General features: G+C 42.3%; 1 protein-coding gene across 6 annotated transcripts in view; it reads right to left on the bottom strand.

The window, feature by feature from the left end:
- Nucleotides 1-21083, bottom strand: part of RNGTT (RNA guanylyltransferase and 5'-phosphatase) — a 425454-nt gene that overhangs the window by 385418 nt on the left and 18953 nt on the right. For all 6 annotated transcript variants that reach the window (XM_030555911.1, XM_030555913.1, XM_030555914.1 and 3 more), the window contains exons 3-5: nucleotides 10382-10485; nucleotides 10181-10269; nucleotides 3333-3408 (exon numbers count right to left, since the gene is read on the bottom strand). In XM_030555911.1, coding sequence (XP_030411771.1) covers nucleotides 3333-3408; nucleotides 10181-10269; nucleotides 10382-10485 — 269 coding nt within the window. The remainder of the gene's footprint in view (nucleotides 1-3332; nucleotides 3409-10180; nucleotides 10270-10381; nucleotides 10486-21083) is intronic.

Here is a 21083-nt window from a genome sequence, read left to right on the forward strand (position 1 = left end):
AATTCTTTTAATGTTGCTGTTTTTTGTTTGTAGCTGTATTTTATCTGCTACATTTGAGAACGTTGGTACTGTTTCACAAAAGCTGACCGAGGTGAACAAGTTTAATTAACACGATTAACCATTTGCCAAAACAAAACAACCAAAAAAAAAAACCCACCAAGGCTTGGTCAATCAATTTAAGGCTTTTCATGCAGAAGCAAGAAAGTATTAAATAAGGCTGAATAGGAGGTACTATTTCAAATAGACTTAACTCAGAATCTCTATTTGTTTCCAGGGGAAAAAACAAAATAAAGACCTATTGTGGTTAAAATTATTACCTGCTGACTTTTTAAAGCATTTAAAGGAAGTGAAAGTATCCAGTCTAACAGGCATAGGACTCACTAGCACCCTATTAGTAAGATGTTCGGTTTTATATCCACTTCCCGGGTTCATCTGAGCTTCTAGATTCCTTGGCCCATTGGCGCTCAAAGGCCCCATGATAATAAATCTTCTCTCACTGCGTGTGTACCGTACAAAAAAATTGATTCTTCCCTCAAAGGCAGTCATCCTGTCCATAACCCAGCCTCAAGATAAGCTTTATGCTCATTCATAAACAAACAAACAACAAAGGCAGCAGCATGGATCCATCCATTTTCCATCCAATGCTGGAAATGGTTCTTCAAATAGAATAGTGGAAAGGGAGATATTGCCAAGATCCTAGGGTTTGTTTACACTTGAAATACTACAATGACATAGCTGCGGCGCTTCAGTGTAGATACTACCTATGCCAAGTGGAGAGGTTCTCCCGTCAGTATACATAATCCACGTCCCTCAGAGGTTATAGCTAGGTCAACGGAAGAACTCTTTCATCAACGTAGCGCTGTCTACACCTGTGAGTCGGCTTAACTATGACACTCATGACAACAACATAGCTGGGTCGACCCAACTTTTTAGTGTAGACCAGACTCTAGAGACACAGACTCTGCATCAGGACTAGGTGGATAGGAGAAAATCTTGTGTTTAAATTAGGGCTGTTGATTAATTGCAGTTAACTCATGCAATTAACTCAAAAAAATAAATCACAATTAATCGCAGTTTTAATCGCACTCACACAATAGAATACCAATTGAAATTTATTAAATATTTTGGATGTTTTTCTATATTTTCATATAGTACTCTGTGTTGTAATTGAAATCAAAGTGTATACTATTTTTATTACAAATAGTTGCACTATAAAAATGATAAAAATAGTATTTTTTAATTCACTTCATACAAGTACTGTACTGCCATCTCTTTGTTGTGAAAGTACATCTTACAAATATACTTTTTTTGTTACACGCCTGCACTCAAAAACAACACAATGTAAAACTTCAGAGCCTACAAGTCCACTCAGTCCTACTTCTTGTTCAGCCAATCACTCAGACAAACAAATTTGTTTACATTTGCAGAAGATAATGCTGCCCGCTTCTTGTTTACAGTGTCACCTGAAAGTGAGAATAGGCATTCTCACAGCACTGTTGTAGCCGGCATCGCAAGATATTTACATGCCAGATATGCTAAATATTCGTAGGCCTCTTCATGCTTCGGCCACCATTCCAGAGGATATGTTTCCATGCTGATGACACTCATTAAAAAAAACTAATGGGTTACTTAAATTTGAGAGTTAACTCCTTGGTGGAGAATTGTACATCCCCTGTTCTGTTTTGCCCACATTCTGCCATATATTTCATGTTATAGCAGACTCGGACGATGACCCAGCACATTATCCATTTTAAGAACACATTCACTGCACATTTAACAAAACGCAAAGGAAGAGCCAGTGTGAGATTTCTAAAGATAGCTACAGCACTCGACCCAAAGTTAAAAAATCTGAAGTGCCTTCTGAAATCTGAGAGGGACGAAGTGTAGAGCATGCTTTCAGAAGTCTTAAAAGAGCAACACTCTGATGCAGAAACTACAGAACGCAAACCACCAAAACAGAAAATCAACCTTCTGCTGGTGGCATCTGACTCAGAGGACGAAAATGAACATGCATCAGGCTGCACTACTTAGTGCATCTGGCACGTAATATCTTGTGATGCCGGCTACAACAGTGCTATGAGAATGCCTATTCTCACATTCAGGTGACACTGTAAACAAGAAGCGGGCAGCATTATCTTCTGCAAATGTAAACAAACTTGCCTGAGTGATTGGCTGAACAAGAAGTAGGACTGGGTGGACTTGTAGGCTCTGAAGTTTTACACTTATTTTTGAATGCAGTTTTTTTTGCACATAATTCTACATTTGTAAGTTCAACTTTCATGATAAACAGATTGCACTACAACACTTGTATTAGGTGAATTGGACAATACTATTTCTTTTGTTTTTACTGTGCAAATACTTGTAATAAAAAATAAATAAATAAAAACTGAGCACTGTACAATTATTGTGATGTAATTAAAATCAATATATTTGAAAATGTAGAAAACACTCAAATATTTAAATAAATGGTATTCTATTATTGTTTAATCATGTGATTAATCTTTTTAATCGCTTGATGGCCCTAGTTTAAATTATATCATTGAATAAAAGTCAACTTCTAGCATGGCAAGACTTTTAGACATTTTTCCTGAAGTACTGATATTTAAAGTGGAACGCCACTGGGCGGGGGGAGGTGGCGGGAAGGGTTAGTTTCTCCCACCCTTATTTCAAAATATGCACCCTGATTATGGAAAAATTCTCAAAAGGCAGGTTACACCACCAATACAGTTGTTGTTGGAAAAATCCTGTAACAAATGCAGTGTTTTGGGTTTTCTTTCAGATGTACGCATACATGTCACTTTCCTGCTACTTTGACTATCTAATACCATTCTTTTGAATATGCCAAGAACAAAAGATCTAAAATAATGCTATCAATCAAAAGCATACACATCAGTCTATTTCAATACTTTGCAGAGGAAAGAGAGAAAGCAACCTATATCCATACTCATGAAAACTTAAAAACAGCTGGTAGGGCTAATTGTTGGTCTACAGACTTGACAATATAGCTGAAAGCTTAACTGAAATAGAGTCAACTGTCAAAAGAGTTTGACAAGAATAATGTTAATGTATGTCACCTGCTCAACCCTAAGACCTTCCAGTTACCATCATCTATTGAAAATACAGACATGCTTAGTGCACTGTGTCAGATATGAAGGAAAAAAAAATCATCATTCCTAGAATCAACAGTGAAAAAAATATAGTCATTTAAAGATAAAACTCTTAGAACAATCGGACCGCCAATGGAGCAATGACAATTGTGAAACACATTGGAGAAAACACTACCAATTATACTCCTTCCCCGTACTCAACGTTAATTAAATTTGCAAAATTACCTCCAATCCAACTTCTCAACCAAAAAGGCACAGATAAGAAAACCAGTTCGATTGAACCCATGTGTACAATGAACACCTGGAAAACAAAACAAACACTAAATGTATGGAGACAAATCATTTTTAAAATGAACAACATGCAGCTGTTTTTATTACAAACAATGCCAACAAGTGATATTTTTGGCTCATTCCACTTAAATTACCACCATTAAGGAGATGCCCCCATTCTAATTGAGGAAACCCAGATCCTCTAGAGATTATATATAAAGCCCAGATGATATTTAAATTCTGTGTGCTAATTCTTACAAGTAATTTTCTGAATCTTCAATTTGTCACAATACAAAAACCTCAGCAGTACTATTTTTTATTAGTGCTGAAATATGATTAATACCAGAAAGTACCTGATCACTTTCTGATCAGCATTTGTAGGAGCCATAAAAGACAGTATCAGAGGGGTAGCCGTGTTAGTCTGGATCTGTAAAAGCAGCAAAGAGTCCTGTGGCACCTTATAGATTAACAGTCTATAAGGTGCCACAGGACTCTTTACACTGTCATTTATAAAAGCAGCAATCAATGCAGTGATTGTGAATTTAGAGAAATAATTTGGGGTTACAGTCATATCATACTGTTAAGCATAAAAATCATGTCAAAGTTACCCTGCTTTAAAACTTAAAAATTATATCCAGAGATCCTCTCAGTTTTATTTCAAAATGGCTATTAACATGTTAGTGGTTATTTACTTTTAATTTTGAAAGAAATCCCTAAAAAAACAAATCCATTCAATAAAGACAATCACTTTGAACTACTTGTCTTTTCAGTTTAAACAGAAACCAATGTTTAAATTTAATAAATTGTTTTTTCAGCCTTTATTTTATAGAATATTTCTCATGGAGGAGGGAGAGCAAAAAAGCAATTGCTTCTAATTTTCCCTTTTTCCTATGTTACAAGCTCCATCTAGTGGTTTAGATAAATCAGATCGGAAGGAAAAACCATCTCTTGCCATTATAATAGTTCTGTCAAGAAAGGGGACTTTAATATCTTGCTCAAAATTTGTTTTGCATTTCTTTTTTTAATTTATTAAAAGTGACAGGGGTCACACCATTAATTTATTAGTGCCATGCCCATTATTCTGGTTATTTTTATTCTGCATGTTCCAGTAAAGCAGAAAAACTCATCCAAGTTAATAGTATTTAGATCAATTTCCATATTTCTTAACCATATTCAGAGAAGTTAAAGTATCAGTAGAGTTTTTCTTTGGGGTCTATATGATCAGATTATGATCAGCTGTTTTTTTCTTCTATAACAGAAGCAAAGTGAATGGTAAATTCCAAAATATGGGATTAAAAAATATACACAGTTTTCAAGTGTGTACTTTACCTCCTCCCTCCACACCAAAAGCAAAATTGTTACTAATGATCAGAAAAGGGGAATAAGTTGAGCCGCCCCCCTCATTACAGACACGTATCAAACCAGGTCAGAGACCTTTCTTTCTCAACCTGATTGAAAGATGCATTTTCTTCATACATAGGAAATTAAGGATATTAAGAAGGTGTTCTCTGCAAAACAGAAATGTCCCAATAATTAACAGACAGATACAAGTGAGGCTTTCTTCCTGTCTGTTTTACTAATCCTTGCTTATCTCATAACTTGCTTCAGACCACAATGGATTTCAGTTCCTGTAATCCATTTTTCTCTCTGCAGAGCAGCCTACTAAGGCAAGGTCTTTACACTTTATTTCCTTGGTGGTAGCAAGATTACTCCAGACTTGCAACATCGTGTTCCAAAAAATCAAGTTTCCAATCCATCTTTATCTAATTTAGCTAGGAAATTTCACACAGATTGCCATTAAAACTAGCACTTTGTATTCCTGATCTACCGAGGCTGAAAGTTAAATTTTCTTGACTTACACTCAGTTTGTTGCAATGGGGCATGCAATGACTACTGGCATCAAAAAGTCAAAGTCAAAGGTCTTATGATTTTTTACATCCATATGGCAATAGTAGAAGCATGCTGACAATGAAAGCAAGGCGTTGGGATTTGAGATCACGCAGCTTTCCCAGCCATCACTGTTTCTGTCCTTTTCTATGTACATACAACCTCCCATCTCCCCAGTTACTCTGGTGTTTCCTTAGAAGGACCTGATTCCCAGGCTTCAAGACAGTTACACAGAATATTATGAATTCTCAAAATTTGATTTTTATGCCTAAAAACTCAACCAAAGTTTACTTAAAAATTAACACTAAGAAGGAGGAAAAACCAGTAATCCTAAGAATGGAATGGAACTGAGTAAAGAAATATGAGTGTGTTAGGAAAAGTTTCGGATCAGCAACATACATTTGAATCATGTGATGACCAGAAAAGTATGCTGGCAGCACGGGAAGGGAAGCAGTGCAGGCCCATTGCTCAAGTACACCAAACTAAACTCAAGAATTTAGAGTCGCAAACAAGCATGCATTTGAAGGAGTTGACCTAATGGGTCTTTTCTGTCTCTGATTTCTATTACTATTAGAAGTTCAGAAACAGCAGATTTTTCTATTTACTTTATATTTGAAAAATTAAGAATTAGCTGATCATATAGGAAGCACAGAACTTTTGCTTCTTTTCTGAAGATTGGATTAAACCGCATTATCAATCTTATCACCCTCATGTGATGAAACTTTTTCAACTCTGATGGGAGTCCTATGCCAATCATTTACTGCTCAATCCAACAGGAGTAGAACTGCCTGACCAGATCTTTATTGGTTTCCTCTTTCTGACATTTGAAACTACTTCATGTAAAAATTTTCACTAAAGAATTATGCGTTTGTCTCGTTCATATCCTTTCTTTTCTGCTGTTAGAATAGTTCTCTTCGTCTTCCCCAACTAAACACATTTGACTACTTTGATGTTTCATTCTTCTCATACAGTACATTTTGCACTGCTTCTTAATAGACTAGTGAATAGAAACAAAAGATATTTGAACTTCCCTCCTCAAACATGACTACCTCAGTATACAGGCATTCATTCCTCTGTCCATTTCTAGAACAGTGATCTGTTTTCTCTTTGACACCATCTGTCTAGAATTCTAGACAAGGAACCTCTTTCTATTACCCTCTAAAGATGAAATTACAACAGAAGACATTGAGGACACTGCTAATTAAATCTCTTACGAGGAAGAAGATATCTCAGACCAGAATAACTAAGCTAAGGAGATGAAAACAAACGCCATCTTAACAAATAACTCCAATTTCATGTCTTGGTTCACACAGCAGAAATGAAAGGTGTAGTGTAATCTGTATTCCCTATAACCAACCGTCAGAAGTTAATGGTCCAACACTGCAAATGATATTTAAAGTTAAAATATTAGAAAAATGAGTTTTCTATTTCAAGCTCTTCATAATGCTATCTGTATGCCATGTAAACTGCTGACACAGAAAATAATTAATTGCACTGAGATGTTATTGATGGCTACGTCAACTTATTCCAATTGATAAGTAACATATGATGCGAGAACAAATTCCATATATGATTTAAGAAAATGTTATTTAAAATTCCCATTGAACACGTAAAGAAGACTGAGAAAAAACAAAAACATTCTATTCCACAGAAATAAGTGTTCACGCAATTTCAAGAGTTAATTTTGAGTATTAGTCCAATTTGCCTCCAATCCAGTGGTTCTCAACCTTTTCCCTATCACAAGTCCACATTACAACAAGGAAGTTTGAAACCCTCCCTTCCATTTATCTAAAGAGAGGAAGGGCAATGATCCTTTAGATGAGAACCACATTCTAAACCAATCATTCAAAATTTGATAAAAATGCAAAATGAACTTGCCGCGGGGTAGGTACACCCTGTCACGGGTTGCCGGGTCATGTGTGGTCAAAAGAAAGGGCAAAGATGATATTGCAGCCGGTTAGGTCCTTTGCTGAGGACCCTTACTATAAAATGTGGTAGTACTGCCTAGTGACTGGAGTCAATAATGTCACCCTTCTCCACAGGGCAGCATGGCCAACTGGCTGGAGTCAATAATGTAGCTTTTTACAGGCAGGGCAGCGAGACCCAATGGCTGGAGTCAATAACACAGACCTTCTACTCAGGGCAGCATGGCCTAAAGGCTAGTCAATGAAGGTGCCCACTTCTGGGGTGCTGTGTGGCCTATTGGCTCACTGGGGAAGTGGGGTGCCATCTAGAGGTGTGTGACCCAGCCTGGAGTCCTGTTGGTGGTGTGGGTGCCCACCACCGAGTCAGCAGGGATCCTCCTGAAGCATGTTGACTGGTTCCCTGGTTCACTCACCACAGAAAAGTCTAAGTCCCCTGGGCTGATTCCTACCCTTTCTCCCTCAGCGATTCTCCAAAGTCCCCCCGCCTCTCTGGAAACCTCAAGTGGTGTAGCTTCTGCCGACACGGTCTCTTCTCCGGGCTCATCGGGTAGCCTGGAGTCCGTCTGGAGCTCTGCATGCCACAGGCCTGCAGTAGCTCCCTGGAGAGCACCTGCAGCCTTCCCCTTCAGCAGCTGCTTCCTTTTATATTCTGCCTCCAAGCTGAATATTCCCAGCAGAGTTGGAGGGGCAGGGCTTCCTAAGCCTACAAAGCACAGTTAACCCTTTGGGAGCTGGTGCAGGATAGGTGCACCTCATCACAGAACTCTTCAGTGAATAAGTCCGTTTGTGATCTTTCAGGCTGGTCTACATACCATTTTTACACTAACACACACACGCACACACACAATGCCAATATAAGCATTTTATACCAGCCTAGATGCATCCACACTAGGGAGTTGTACTGCTTTAACTATATCAGTTTCTAAACCAATATGTAGTTATATCAGTTCCAAAAACTGTCTATAGACAATTATGTGTTTTAAAAAAAAAAAATGCATGTCTTAAACCAGCAAGTGTCTCTATGTAAAATATATAAAATAAACTTTGAAGTGTGATTCTCATCTAAGAATGAATTATGTATAAATAGCATCTTCTTAATTCAACAGATTTGCTCTCTGTGATTATTCAGAATTATATCTGCTAAACAGTGACAAAAAATAACGTTTTATTGCTTTTACTCCTGTTAGCATGACAGTCAACACAACCGGGAGAAAGTACTGAATACCATTTCTTCAAATGCATCAATTCAGTTGTTTACTACATACCTATCAGTTCACCTATACAAACCTACTGAAAGCAAACTAAAAAGTTTCAAAAGCACTGAGAGCTTAATCTTTATTATGGATGACACATGAGAAAAAATAATCTAGCTTGACTCTTGGATCCCAGGTTTAGTTTTCAGGACTGGTAGTTATAAGAACACTTACTTGTAATATTTTTACCTTTCATAGCATAGAATTATATTAAATGTTTAAACATAATGGTATTCGGAAAAGGATGCACTTAGTCTCATGTATCTAACCTGATTGTTATATTTAAAATAAAATTAAGAGTCTTTCTTGAATTAATTTGGGATATTTTTGCTTTTGATAAAAATCAAAGTTCTGAAAATACTTATTTTGAGGCTGTATATGCCAAAGAAGTGTAACAATCAAATTTCCATTAACATTCCCCAATATATTACTGAAGGAACTCAACTGCTGAAGTTGGAACCTTAATGAATACTAAGCACAAGATCTTTATAAATCCAACATGACCACAAGGAGATCAGCCTCTCTTGGTTATCAAATGTCACACAAGTCGCGGTCAAGCCAAGCAGCGCTTGCCCAAGAAGCACTCACTTGCATCAGAAGGAGTTAGGTAAAACATCTATCCCGTATATGTAGCGATGGGGCAGGGCCTCCCGCCAAGACTGACAGGAAGGAACGACTTTTCACCCTCTGGTGGGCAGAGCCAGGCAAGCCACACCCACCCTGCCAGAAACATTGGGGAAGGACAGAAAGTTTAAAAGGTGGGCCCTGCAGCTCAGTTGTGGAAGAGCCGGAGAAGGAAGCAGACGTCTCTCACCCACTGCTGAGCCCTGCACCTGAGTTGGAGCTCTGTCAGGACTTAGAAGAGGGACTGGGACTGCTGACTGACCAGTACCTGGAGGAGCTACTGGGACTGCTACTGGCCGTGTACCCCAGGGAGATGGAGGAATCCCAAGAGACAGAGGTACACTCCAAAGGAGTAGTAGCCTACCCACGTTAGGCCAAGAGGCCTGCATTTAGCCAGACTGACCAGGGATGCAAAACCATCCCCTGAAGTGTCCCTAGCCTGTGTTTGCCAGAACCTGGGAATGGGTGATGGGATGGATCACTTGATGATTACCTGTTCTGTTCATTCCCTCTGAAAGCAGCTGGCATTGGCCACTGTCAAAAGACAGAATATGGGGCTAGATGGACCATTGGTCTGACCCAGTATAACTGTTTTTACATTTGTCTGCTATATGCCTGAGCTAGGAGGCCAGGCGAAAGATAGTTTACTGCTCTGCACTGCCCAGAGGGCCAGAGCCTCTTTAAACTGCTTGCTGCTCTGCCCTGCCCAGAAAGCTATAACCTCTGAGACTGCGAATTACCCACTGAGCCTTGCCTTTATAGATACACAGTAATGAAGGGCGTGGCCTCCCTCCAAGACTGACAGGGAGGGACAGCCACAGGCCCCTACATTATACAACTGTTTAGCTGCCATATTTGTCTGCATCAAGCAACCAACTCTATTATAACTAGTGCATAAACTAACATGAGATTGATTTTGAGAAAGACAAAAGCTTGTTTATAGGGTCATCTCCACCAAGCAATCCTTACAGTGGCACAAAAATTGCACTGAGGAAATCCACTTGCTTAGATCCTTCTTGGAATCAGAGAAAGTAGTAACGCTTGATAGACAAGATAGTGACAAGATAGTGGAGAGGCAAAAATGGTGCAAAAAAAGGGTAATAAAGAGACATACCTATAAGCTCTGAAGGATTCTTATCACTAAAATGTTCACATAGGCGGATAAAGGCTTCTGTGTTCTCAGGTGTAGGGCACTCACCATGCCTGGTAAACATTGAAAAACAAAGGTTAGAATAAAAACAACAGAAAGGGGAATGAATTCAGTACAGACTTTTTACTTAAAGATCAAATATTTATTTGGGTACAATCAACTTACCCTTTACACTGAAGTTTTATATATTTGATCCCTTCTTTTTCTATATCATTCCTATCGTAGAATCTAGTGGTGTTCGTCAAGTCCACCAATAAACCCATTTTAACCTAAAAGAATAAAAGCAAAGTAATTATGTTATATTTAATTGCTCCAAATATGAACAGCTCACCAATAATAACCAAAATAAATTGACATCATACTAAAGTTGATAATGCCTTTTTTTTTTTAAATATTGTGCATGTTCATAAGCAATATGTAATATTTAGTTCCACTACCACCACAGTTTTTCCTCCTTCAAAGCTTCAATGTTTCATTTTTCAACTAACCACCAATGCCAAACTTCCCAAACCCCAAAACAACCTGCTCAAAGTGAAGAAAAAATATTTGGTGAGGAAAGAGTATGCAATCTGAATTTAAATAAAGAAAGAGTTATTAAATTGATTCAGATAGATATTTTTAAACTATTATGAACTCAAGCTGTAATTAAATCAACACAGTTTTAGCATCCTGCAGCCTGAGCCCTGCAAGTCTAAGTAGGCTGACATGAGCTAGCCAAGTGTATTTAATTGCACGGTAGACATACCCCTAGACTTTTAAATCCAAAAGAGGCCATCACAGTCATCTAGCCTGACTTCCTGCACATTGCAGGCCACAAAACCTTACCAACCACTCCTGTAGAGGGCCCGTAACCTCTAAGTCCTAAAATCTCAATTTAAAGACTTCACGTTACAGAGAATCCACCACTTACTTTAGTTCAAACCACTAAACGACCCATGCCCCATGCTGTGGGGGGGGGGAGAGACAGGATCTCTGCTAATCTGAGCTGGTGGAAAATTCCTTTCCAACCTCGAAAATGGAAATCAGTTAGACCCTGAGCACGTGGGCAAGACCCACAAGCCAGACACCTGGGAAAGAACTGTCTGTAGTAACTCAGAGTGCTCCCCATCTCGTGTCTCTGGCAGTTGGAGATATTTGCTAATAGCAGTCACAGATGGATCATATGACATTGTAGGTGACTTCACCATACCATTCCGTCAATAAAACTTATCAAGCTAAGTCTCGAAACAAATTAGATTTTCTGCCTCAGCTACTTCCCTTGGAAGGCTATTCCAGAATTCCACTCCTCTGATGGTTAGAAACCGTCATCTAATCACAAGCCTAAACTTGTTGATGGCCAGTTTATATTCATTTGTTCTTGTATCAGCACTGGCCCTTAACTTAAATAACTCCTCTCCCGCCCTAGTGTTTATCCACCTCATGTATTGTCATAGAAATGTACGGCTGCAAAGGACCTCAAGAGTCATTCTAGTTCACCCCACACGCTGAGGCACATTACAGTATACTCAGACCATCTCTGGCAAATGTCTAACCCAGAGGTCCTCAAACTGTGGGCTGGGACCCCAAATTGGGTCACGATCCCATTTTAAGAGGGCGAAGCCCGAGCCCCACTGCCTACGGCCAAAGTCTGAGGGCTTCAGCCCTGGGCAGCAGGGCTCAGGTTACAGGCCCAAGCCTGGGGCTGAAGCCCATGGCTTCGACTTTGGCCCCATCCACCCACTGCTGTGGGGCTCGGGCTCTGAGCCCCTCCAGCCGGGGCAGCAGGTCTCAGGTAGGCTCAGGCTTCATTCCCTCCTCTTGGAGTCATGTAATAATTTTTGTTGTTGGAACGGCGTCCCGGTGCAATGAAGTTTGAGAACCCCTTGGGTAAACTGTTTTTAAAAATCTCCATTGAGGGGGATTCCACAAGCACCGTAGGTAACCTGTTCCAATGAGTATATAGTTAGAGGTTTTTTCCCTAATATCTAACGCAAATCTCACTTGTTGCAAACTAACCAATTGCTTCTTGTCCTACTTTCAGTGAACATGGAGAACAATTGATCACCACCCTCTTTAAATAACCTTTACCATTACCATTTTTAAAAACTTATCAGGACCCCTTCTCACCCTGCTCTTCTCTAGACTAAACATGCACAATTGTTTCAAGTGACCCACGTGGGTCATGTTTTCTAAACCTCTTACTTTTGTTGCTCTCATCTGGACTCTCTCCAGTTTGTCCGCAACATTAAACTGTGACATTCAAAACTGGACGCAATACTCCAGCTAAGACCTGACCACTTCTGAAAAGAACGGGACAGTTACCTCCCACATCTTACATATAACACTTTTGTTAATATATCCCAAAATGACATTAGCCTTTCTTGCAACAGCACTGACAATATTCCTCAGCAGATGATCCAGGTGCTTTTTCATGGCTTTGAAACCCTCCAGTTCATCAACTGGGACAAACTGTCAAAGAAAATTATGCATTTACCTACCATGTATGGCTTTCTCAGATTCATTGCATTCTACAAAAACAAAAGGATTTCAAGGTGTGCCAGTACGACAAAAAAAAAAATCAATTTATCAGCTACTGATGTGCTTTAAAATCAAAATCAGTAGACCTAATCTCATTCGATAGTTAGAAATGTTAAAAAAAAAAAAAAACACTTTGAAGTATATACCAGTAGCTCACTTAAACATTAAAGACAGTATATTTTTTTAACCATAATACGCTTGTAAGAGGATGGCGATAGTATGTCATTGTGATATTAGTAAAACACTATTATGTATTCAGAAACATACAGGAGTTGTGATCAATAAAAATATCTATATAAAAAGATAATAGGCTTCTATTTACATTTAAGGCTAATAGGCCATCAATTATTTAACTTTGGATACAGCAAAGTTATAAATTAAATGCACGAGCTTTTCTAGATTGTTTGGAAGCAATCTTCAGCTGTGATTGGAGAATTATTCTTGGGGAAAATTCTGCACCAAAAAAAATAAACATTTTGCAAAATTCTGCATATTTTTTGGTCAAAATAACACAATGTAATTACGCCAGTCTCAATTATTTTGGTCATTTCTTTTAAAATACCTGTCAGCAACTATGTCAAGGACTAGCCATGTACTGTTTGATCCCACACAAATACTTAGGCATGTGAATAATGGTATTTATGTACCTAGGTGTTTGCAACATTGAGTCCTTGAATGCATAAGCGACACATAGCGGGACATGTCTTGAGGGGGCCATTTGGGGATTGGTCCTGCTTTGAGCAGGGGGTTGGACTAGATGATCTCTTGAGGTCCTTTCCAACCCTAATAATCTATGATTCTATGTCTATAATACAGACAACAAAAATTCCCTAGGGAGTAGAGAGTTAAAGAAACCCCTCCAACAACCCAGCTCTTGTTTCTCTGCCCACTCCTTCCCATAGCCCAGACAGGGAGCCAGACACCCACACCCTCTTCTCCCAGAGCCCAGCCACAGGGAGCTCCCGCAGCTCAGACACTCATACTTCCTCTCACCTAAGAGTCCAACTGCAGAACAACCCCCAGCCCAGACACCCACACCGCTTTCTGGGCCTTGACTATACTAAGAAAAAAGGTTATTTAAAAGAACATTAGCTAACACATTTTAATTAAATTCTGTTTAAAAATGCATTAGGCTCCTGGTGCAGAGTTTAAACACTTTTCAATATATTAGCTCATCACAGTTAATCCTAGGACTGCAGAGATGACCTTTAAAAATGTGAACCAAATATAAACTACATGTCATCTACCCTAGTCCACAGGCAACCTAAATAATAGATTTGAGAAGTGTGAACTGTACTAAGTTATCACATCTGAAGTGTGATGACAAATTAAACGTGAACATTAACTACCTCAATGGTCATCATTTTAGTAGGAACATAAAATAACATAAATGAGGAGGTTTGGAGACCTGTGGTACCTATTTATATTCCAGATATGGTTGCGCATGCACCAGAGTCAGAAGATTTTCATAGCACTGTCCATTGACCCACACGTGTCATGAGTCGCCTCATGTCTCAAACGAGGTTATATTAAGTCATGCAAGTTGATGCCTCTTCACTCATCCTCTTACCGCTGAGTGTACCAGTCCGCAGCAGAGAGCAGGTATTGGAAAACAAACATGGACCACCCATCTTGAAGAACCTCCAGTTTCAGGTAAGTAACCTCTTCAAGTGGTGGTCCCTATATGTATTCCAAATGTGGGTAAATATTGAGAAGTTGTCAGTGGAGATGGGTACAACGCATCACAGCCTGTAGAACAGCATCACAAGAGGCATCACAGCCTGTAGTACAGCATGGCCTACTGCAGCATCCTCCGCCACCCCTCAGGCAATGGCATAATGGGCTGTGAAAGTATGTACTGAACACCACGTCACCACCCAGCATGTGGCCTGTTAGGAGACGCCCACTAAGGAAGTGGATGGGGCTGCCAGTGCCCATCTCAAGTGTGCTGTAATTCCATTGGGCGGTGGGTGCTGGACAGCGTATAGCATTCTCAGATGCAGCCAGAGACCATTTTGAGATTTGTTGGGAGGAGAGGACTTGGAGCAGTCAGCAATGGCAACGAACAGTCTAGCAGAGGCATGAAATGAGTGAGCTCTGTGCAGATAGAATACCAGCATGCGGCAGATGTCAAGAGAGCAAAGAGTCTTGTTCGCAGGGGTGGCATGTGGCTTAGGATGGAAGACCAGCAGGTGAATAGATTGGTTGAGGTGGAACTCTGATACCCCCTTCAGGAGGAACTTGGGATGCAGTCGCAAGGAAACATAACCTTCTGAAATACAGTGTAAGGAGGGGCCAGCCATCATGGCCGCCAGTTCACTGATCCTCCTGGCCAAAGTGATAGCCATGAGGAAGGTTACCTTCACAGAGCGGTATGAGGAGGGACATGTTGCCAGGAGGTTCAAAGGTCATCTAGTGAAGATGGGGAGGACAAGGTTGAGGTCCCACAGTTCCAGTGGAAAGGTGTTGAGAAGGCCTTTCATGAAGCGGACGGCGGTGGAGTGAGTAAACACCAAGTGTCCATCCATGAGGGGAAGGAAGGCACTAGCTGAGGGCAAGGCCTGACATTTTGAGTTCTAAGAAGTAATTCAGGACAACAGGAATGGATATTGCATCCAGTGGATGATGATAGCATTGAGTCCAGGATATGAAACGTTCCCATTTTGCTGCGTAGAAGGTGAGTGTGGAGGCCCTCCTGCTATGGGTAAGGATGCACTGAACTGGTGCAGAGCATGCTTTGTCTACACATGAATTCGATAAAAACAGACTGTGGGGGAAAAAGGCCCGGATTGGGGATGTCCTGAGTGAGGAAGTCTCAGACTGTGCAAAGATGGAGTGGTGTGTGAATGGAGAGCCTGTCGGGACCAGAATGGGGCTATGAGTATGATGGTAGCCTGAACTCTGTGGATCTTGGGATGGACTTGTGGAATGAGGGGAATGGGAGGGAAGGAATAGTGGAGGTTGTCCCTCCAGGGTAGGACAAGAGTATTACCATAGGAGTCACGGCTAGTAGCACCTCTGGAACAGTAGAGGAGAAATGTGCAGTTGGTGTACATGGCAAAAAGGTCCCAGCGAGGGGTGCCCCATGGACAGAGGATGGAGCAGACGGTGGGGTCAAGCCACTCCCACTTGTGGTTGAGGTATAGGTCCTGCTGAGCACATCAGCCAAGGAGTTGTGTGCTCCCGGGAAGTACACTGCGTGGAGTGTGATATGGTGGTAGATGCACCAATTCCATACGTGGACAGACTTGGAACAGAGGGACGGGAGCTTGGTACTACCTTGTTTGTTGATGTATGTCACTGCTGCAATATTGTCTGAGAGGAGCTGAACATGTTGCAAGTGAAGTAGAGGCTGCTACACGTGGCAGGCTAAGTGAACCATCCGCAGCTCCAGGACATTGATGTGCATTCTGACCTCTAGCAGCATCCAAATGCCTTTGGTGCTGTGATGATTTAGGTGAGCATCCCAACTGGCAAGGGAGGCATCTGTGGTCATGGTGGCAGTCATGACCGGGACAGCAAAGGGAGTGCCAATCAGAACCTTGGAAGAGTCGGTCCACCAGGTGAGAGAGGCCAGAACCGACTGTGGGATGAGCATTTTGGCATCCAGATGATGGGGTCTGAAGACCGTCAGGAACCACAGGTGGAGGCACTGCATATGTAAACAAGCATGCGATGTTACAGAGGTGCAGACGGCCATGTGCCCAATGAGGCAGAGGCAACCGTGAGCCATGGTGCGAGGGCTGCAGTGTAAGTCTGTAATTAGAGCTGTCAAGGTTGCAAATCTGTCTGCAGGAAAGAGGGCTCATGCTGTCAAGGAATCAAGACACGTCCCCATGAAGGTGATTCTCTGTATCGGTATGAGTACCAGTTTCTCCTCCTTGATTCACAAATGCCAAGAGCTATGAGGAGAGAGTGGACAGCAAGGATGGTAGAAGTAAGCTCATCATGTGACAGTGCAACTAAAAGCCAGTCGTACAGGTAGGGTCACACCAAGTAACTTAGATGATGCAGCTGTGTGGCCATGACTGCAAAGACTTTTGTGAAGACCTGTGAGGTCGTCACAATGCCAAAGGGGAGAACTCTGAATAGGCAGTGGTTGCTGCCCACACAGAAGCAGAGAAATTTTCAATAGGCCAGGTGATTGACAATGTGAAAGTATGAGTCTTTCACACTGAGAGCTGCAAACCAGGCCTCCTTGGGGAAGAAGGAAATAATAAATGATAGTGTCACCATACAGAACTTAGATTTTCTGATGAAGGTTTTGAGGAGGCAGACATCAAGGATAAGGTGGCACCCTCCATCCTTTTTCAGGATCAGAAAGTAGGGGGAGTAAAATTCTCTGCCCAGGAAAAGAGCAAGGAACCAGCTCTCTGTCATCCTTCACTAGAAAGGTGTCCGCTTCTTCTTGTTGTAATAGGTATTGACGGGAAAGATCCCCGGTAGGCATCCAAGTGGGGCCCCTGTGTGGGGGGAGGCAAGTCAAGGAATTCAATAGAGTAACCAAGGTGCACGATCTCCAGTACTCAGTCAGTGATCTTGCCCCATTTGGAGACAAAGAGGGCAAGACAGGCCCCACAGATGACCAGAGGAACGGGATTGGTGATGGGGAGCATTTGCAGCACTCGACTTACAAGTCAAAAAAGTGAGCCTGGGGCTGTTGGTGAGTGTGACATTGTGTACCTGAAAGTAGCACTCTGGAATCCCCATATTCACCACTGTCATATGATTGATACGTTTTGTACAACACATGCCTTGTGAGAAACCATTTTAAAAGTCTTGATCTGTTGAACTTTAATATCCTGCTGAATTGTATGTTCTATCATTGTATGTGAAGTTATAAAATATTCCTCCATGTTACTGAAATATATTGTGAGGTTTGAAAATGCCTACAGCCAGCCTTTCAGTTGCAAAGGAGCAGCTATCACTGGCCAAACAGGCGTTGATGGCTCATCAATAAGAATCCACTCTACCATAGGCTCCTTAGTGAGGGCACATATGCAATGGAAACTGCCTGACCAATGGGGACTGCCTGGCACCCATGTCAGGGAAAGGAACTTTCTAACAGCTGGAAAAAGTATAAAAGAGGGACAGTGACATCATCACTTGGTCTCTTACGCACACATGCACGCACGAAAAAACTGAAAAATCATCAGAAAGACACAGATTTTGAACTGGGGTGATTGGTCCCAGGTTGGAAGGGAACTCAGCCTGTGTAGTAGGAACTGTGAGCTGCCTGTAACATCTATTAGGATGACAGAGACTGACTCAAATCTTGCTTAGTCTGTTAAAGTTAGAATTTAGACTGTGTTTCTATTTTTATTTCTTAGGTGACCAATTTTGATCTCTATGCCTGCTACTTAGAATAATTTACAATCTATCTTTCTGCAGTTAATAAATCTGTTTTGGATGTTATCTAAAACAGTGTGTTTTCGGTTGAAGTGCCTGGGCAATCTCAGCTCAGGTTACCAAGGGCTGCTGCACGTCCACTATCCTTTTGCTGGAGTGGTGAACTAATTAGTGAGCTTGCACTGTCCAAGGGAGTCTTGAGCAGTGTAAGACACTATATTTCTGGGGTGCAAGGTTGGGGTGATTGACTGGTGCCTCTCTCTCTCTCAGATTCACAACTGGCTCAGGGAGCATTCATGCATTTTAGCTGGGTGTGGGGCTCCACATGCTGATGACTGAATGACCACAGTATCTGGGAGGGGTTTTTCTGCTTGTCACTGACATAGCCCAGGCTGGAGAGTTACGGGAGCACAGTCGTCCCACAGTTCCAGGTTATACACCGGGGATTCCATCAGTGTGTCACTGTAGAGGAGGTGGCTTCAGCTGGGGCCACAGGCCGGAAGCACTATAAAAAGTGCTGCCTCCATGGGGGTTCTTTCTGCCAATGATAGTAGGGAGGATAGGTTATGTACTGCCAAGGACAGAATGGTTTCTGCTGCTGTTTGTGATGGGATGCTGGGGTGTAGATCCCAAGGGACTGGAGTGTCACTCTTGAGTCCGTCAGGGAGTGGAGGGACTCATCCATCTTGGCTAAGAAGAGCTTGTCCTCAACGAAGGGTAGGTCCTATATGGAGGTCTGTATCTCCCACAGAAAGCCGGAGGACTGCAGCCAAGAGTTGTGTTGCATGACTATGCCCATGGCAAGGGAACAGGATGACATATCCGTGGCATCAATCACTACTTCAAGGCCTACCTTGACCACCAGGTTGCCTTCCTCTATGGGGGCATGGAAGTGCTGTTTCTTGTCCTGCAGCGCATCATCCAAGAATTCTGCTAGCTTGGCATAGCTGTTGAAATCATACTTTGGCAGCAGAGCCTGGTAGTCAACAATGCAAAACTGCTGAGTAGACCACCTTGTCCAAAAGGTCTAGGCACTTGGCTGCCCACTCCGGAGGAGTCAATTTCTGCTTGTGTTGGCGGGCGGGTTCTGCTGCCACAAGCACCACAATGGAACTGGAGGGTGGGTAGGAAAAGAAGAAATCTGACCCCTTAGCTGGCACAACATACCTGCATTCTGCCTGTTTTGGCATAGGGGCACAGGAAGCTGCTGTGCCAGACTGCTCTTGCAGGTTGGAGGAAAGCAGTGTTGATGGGGCAGCAACGCACATGATGCTCCCTGGGATTGAAGGATGTTCAGCAGTTAGCGGTGCTGGTCATGTTACCTCCTCCAAGGGTATGCCTAGGTTTGTGGCAGCCCTGTGCAGTAGGTCATCAGGGGGCAAGGGGGTATAAGGGCATCATCCGGAGAAGACAAAGGGGCCATAGAGACTGGAGGAACTGGTAGTACCAGTTCTGCCTCTATTTCTTCCTCAGAGCCCAATGGCTCCGGTGTGAGGTCCAGGGCAGAAGGGAATGATGCTTGAGAAAGTTGGCTGAGCCACTGATATGAATCCCAATGTGGCCAGGACTTGGGGAATTTGGGAGGTGCTGGGTCATATGCTAGTGGGTGAGATGTCTGGACACAGGAGTCTAAGCTTCTCCTCGAGTTGGAGGAGAATGTCTGTTCTGGCTCAGAGAATCCATCAGAGTCCAATGAAGCTTCCAGGAGCAGTGGAGTCGTCGGTACGGACATCCATGACACACTACCTGGAATTGCCCCTCCTGGAGCAAATTGGGTGGCTCGTGCATGGTGAGTAGTAGAGAAGGGGGATAGAGCAGTTCAAGATGTGGGCTCACAGAATCATGGGGTCCAGTGAATTTTTCTGTGAGAACCGAGGAGCGTGGTGGTGTCTGCAGTGCCAAGTGAACCGATGGGCATGGAGACACTCGCAGCAAGTGCCCCAGAAAGCATTCCAGGTGGGCAGCCACTACAGTGGTCTGTGGTACTGCCAGGTAGTCCTCCTCCTTCATCTTACCTTTGGAGCAAGGAAGCTTAGGCAGTGGTGCGGCAAGGTCTATGCACGAGTTTTTGCCCAGTCTGGCTCGTGGAGGGAATGTTTTTGGCTCTCATTCTTGGGCTTGTCCTGCACCGTCAATACAACTGTATCCAGGGTGTGGGATGTGCTAAGCGGAGCACTCACTAGCAGTGAAGGGCGCTGCACCAATAGCTCTGCCAGTCCCACATTAGAGTGTGAATGTGGCCAGAGAACCGCCTCCATAAGGACCTTGCAGAGGCAAAGTTGTCACGCTTCCCAGGTCTGCAGTGGGAAGAACACACTGATCTTGCAGTGGGCAGCGAGATGAGTCTCCCCAAGACAGTAGATACAACACTGGTACTCATCGCTCACTGAGAACGAGCGAGGACACAAAGCCCAGTTTTTGAACCCTGGAATGCAGGACAGAGTCACTGGGGAGCCCAACCAGGGCGATGAATACTAACTAATACTACACAAAACTATTTACAGCTAACTATAGAAGAAAAAAAACAAAGAACTACTATATACAAACAGACTAAAATGCTCTCATAGTTGAACTATGATTGCAGAGGAACAGGGATTCTGATTCCGATTCCGACAACGCGGCAGTTAAGAGGGAACTGAAAAGGCGTCGACTCACATGACCTAATATAACCGCAACTGAGACACGAAGAGATGCACATGCGGGACAATGGATACTGCTAAGAAAATCTTCCCACTCCAGCAATGGCGCGCCTGTGCACACACGTTTGGAATATAAATAGGGACCACCACTCGAAGAACAACGAGCTTCTCTCTCATTGTTGGATGTAGTGAGGCAAACAGATTTTGTCAAGTGTTGAAGCAGTGGAGGAACAAAACTTTCAAGCCAATCACCAAAATCTGAAGGTTCCACTGTACCTCTACCCAAAACAGAGGGAACAAGGAGACATCCTCATCTCAGGACAAAAAGGTTTCAACTGACACTTAAGCGACAAAATCCAGAC

This window comes from Gopherus evgoodei, chromosome 3 (assembly GCF_007399415.2).
Source record: "Gopherus evgoodei ecotype Sinaloan lineage chromosome 3, rGopEvg1_v1.p, whole genome shotgun sequence".
Classification (NCBI taxonomy): domain Eukaryota; kingdom Metazoa; phylum Chordata; order Testudines; family Testudinidae; genus Gopherus; species Gopherus evgoodei.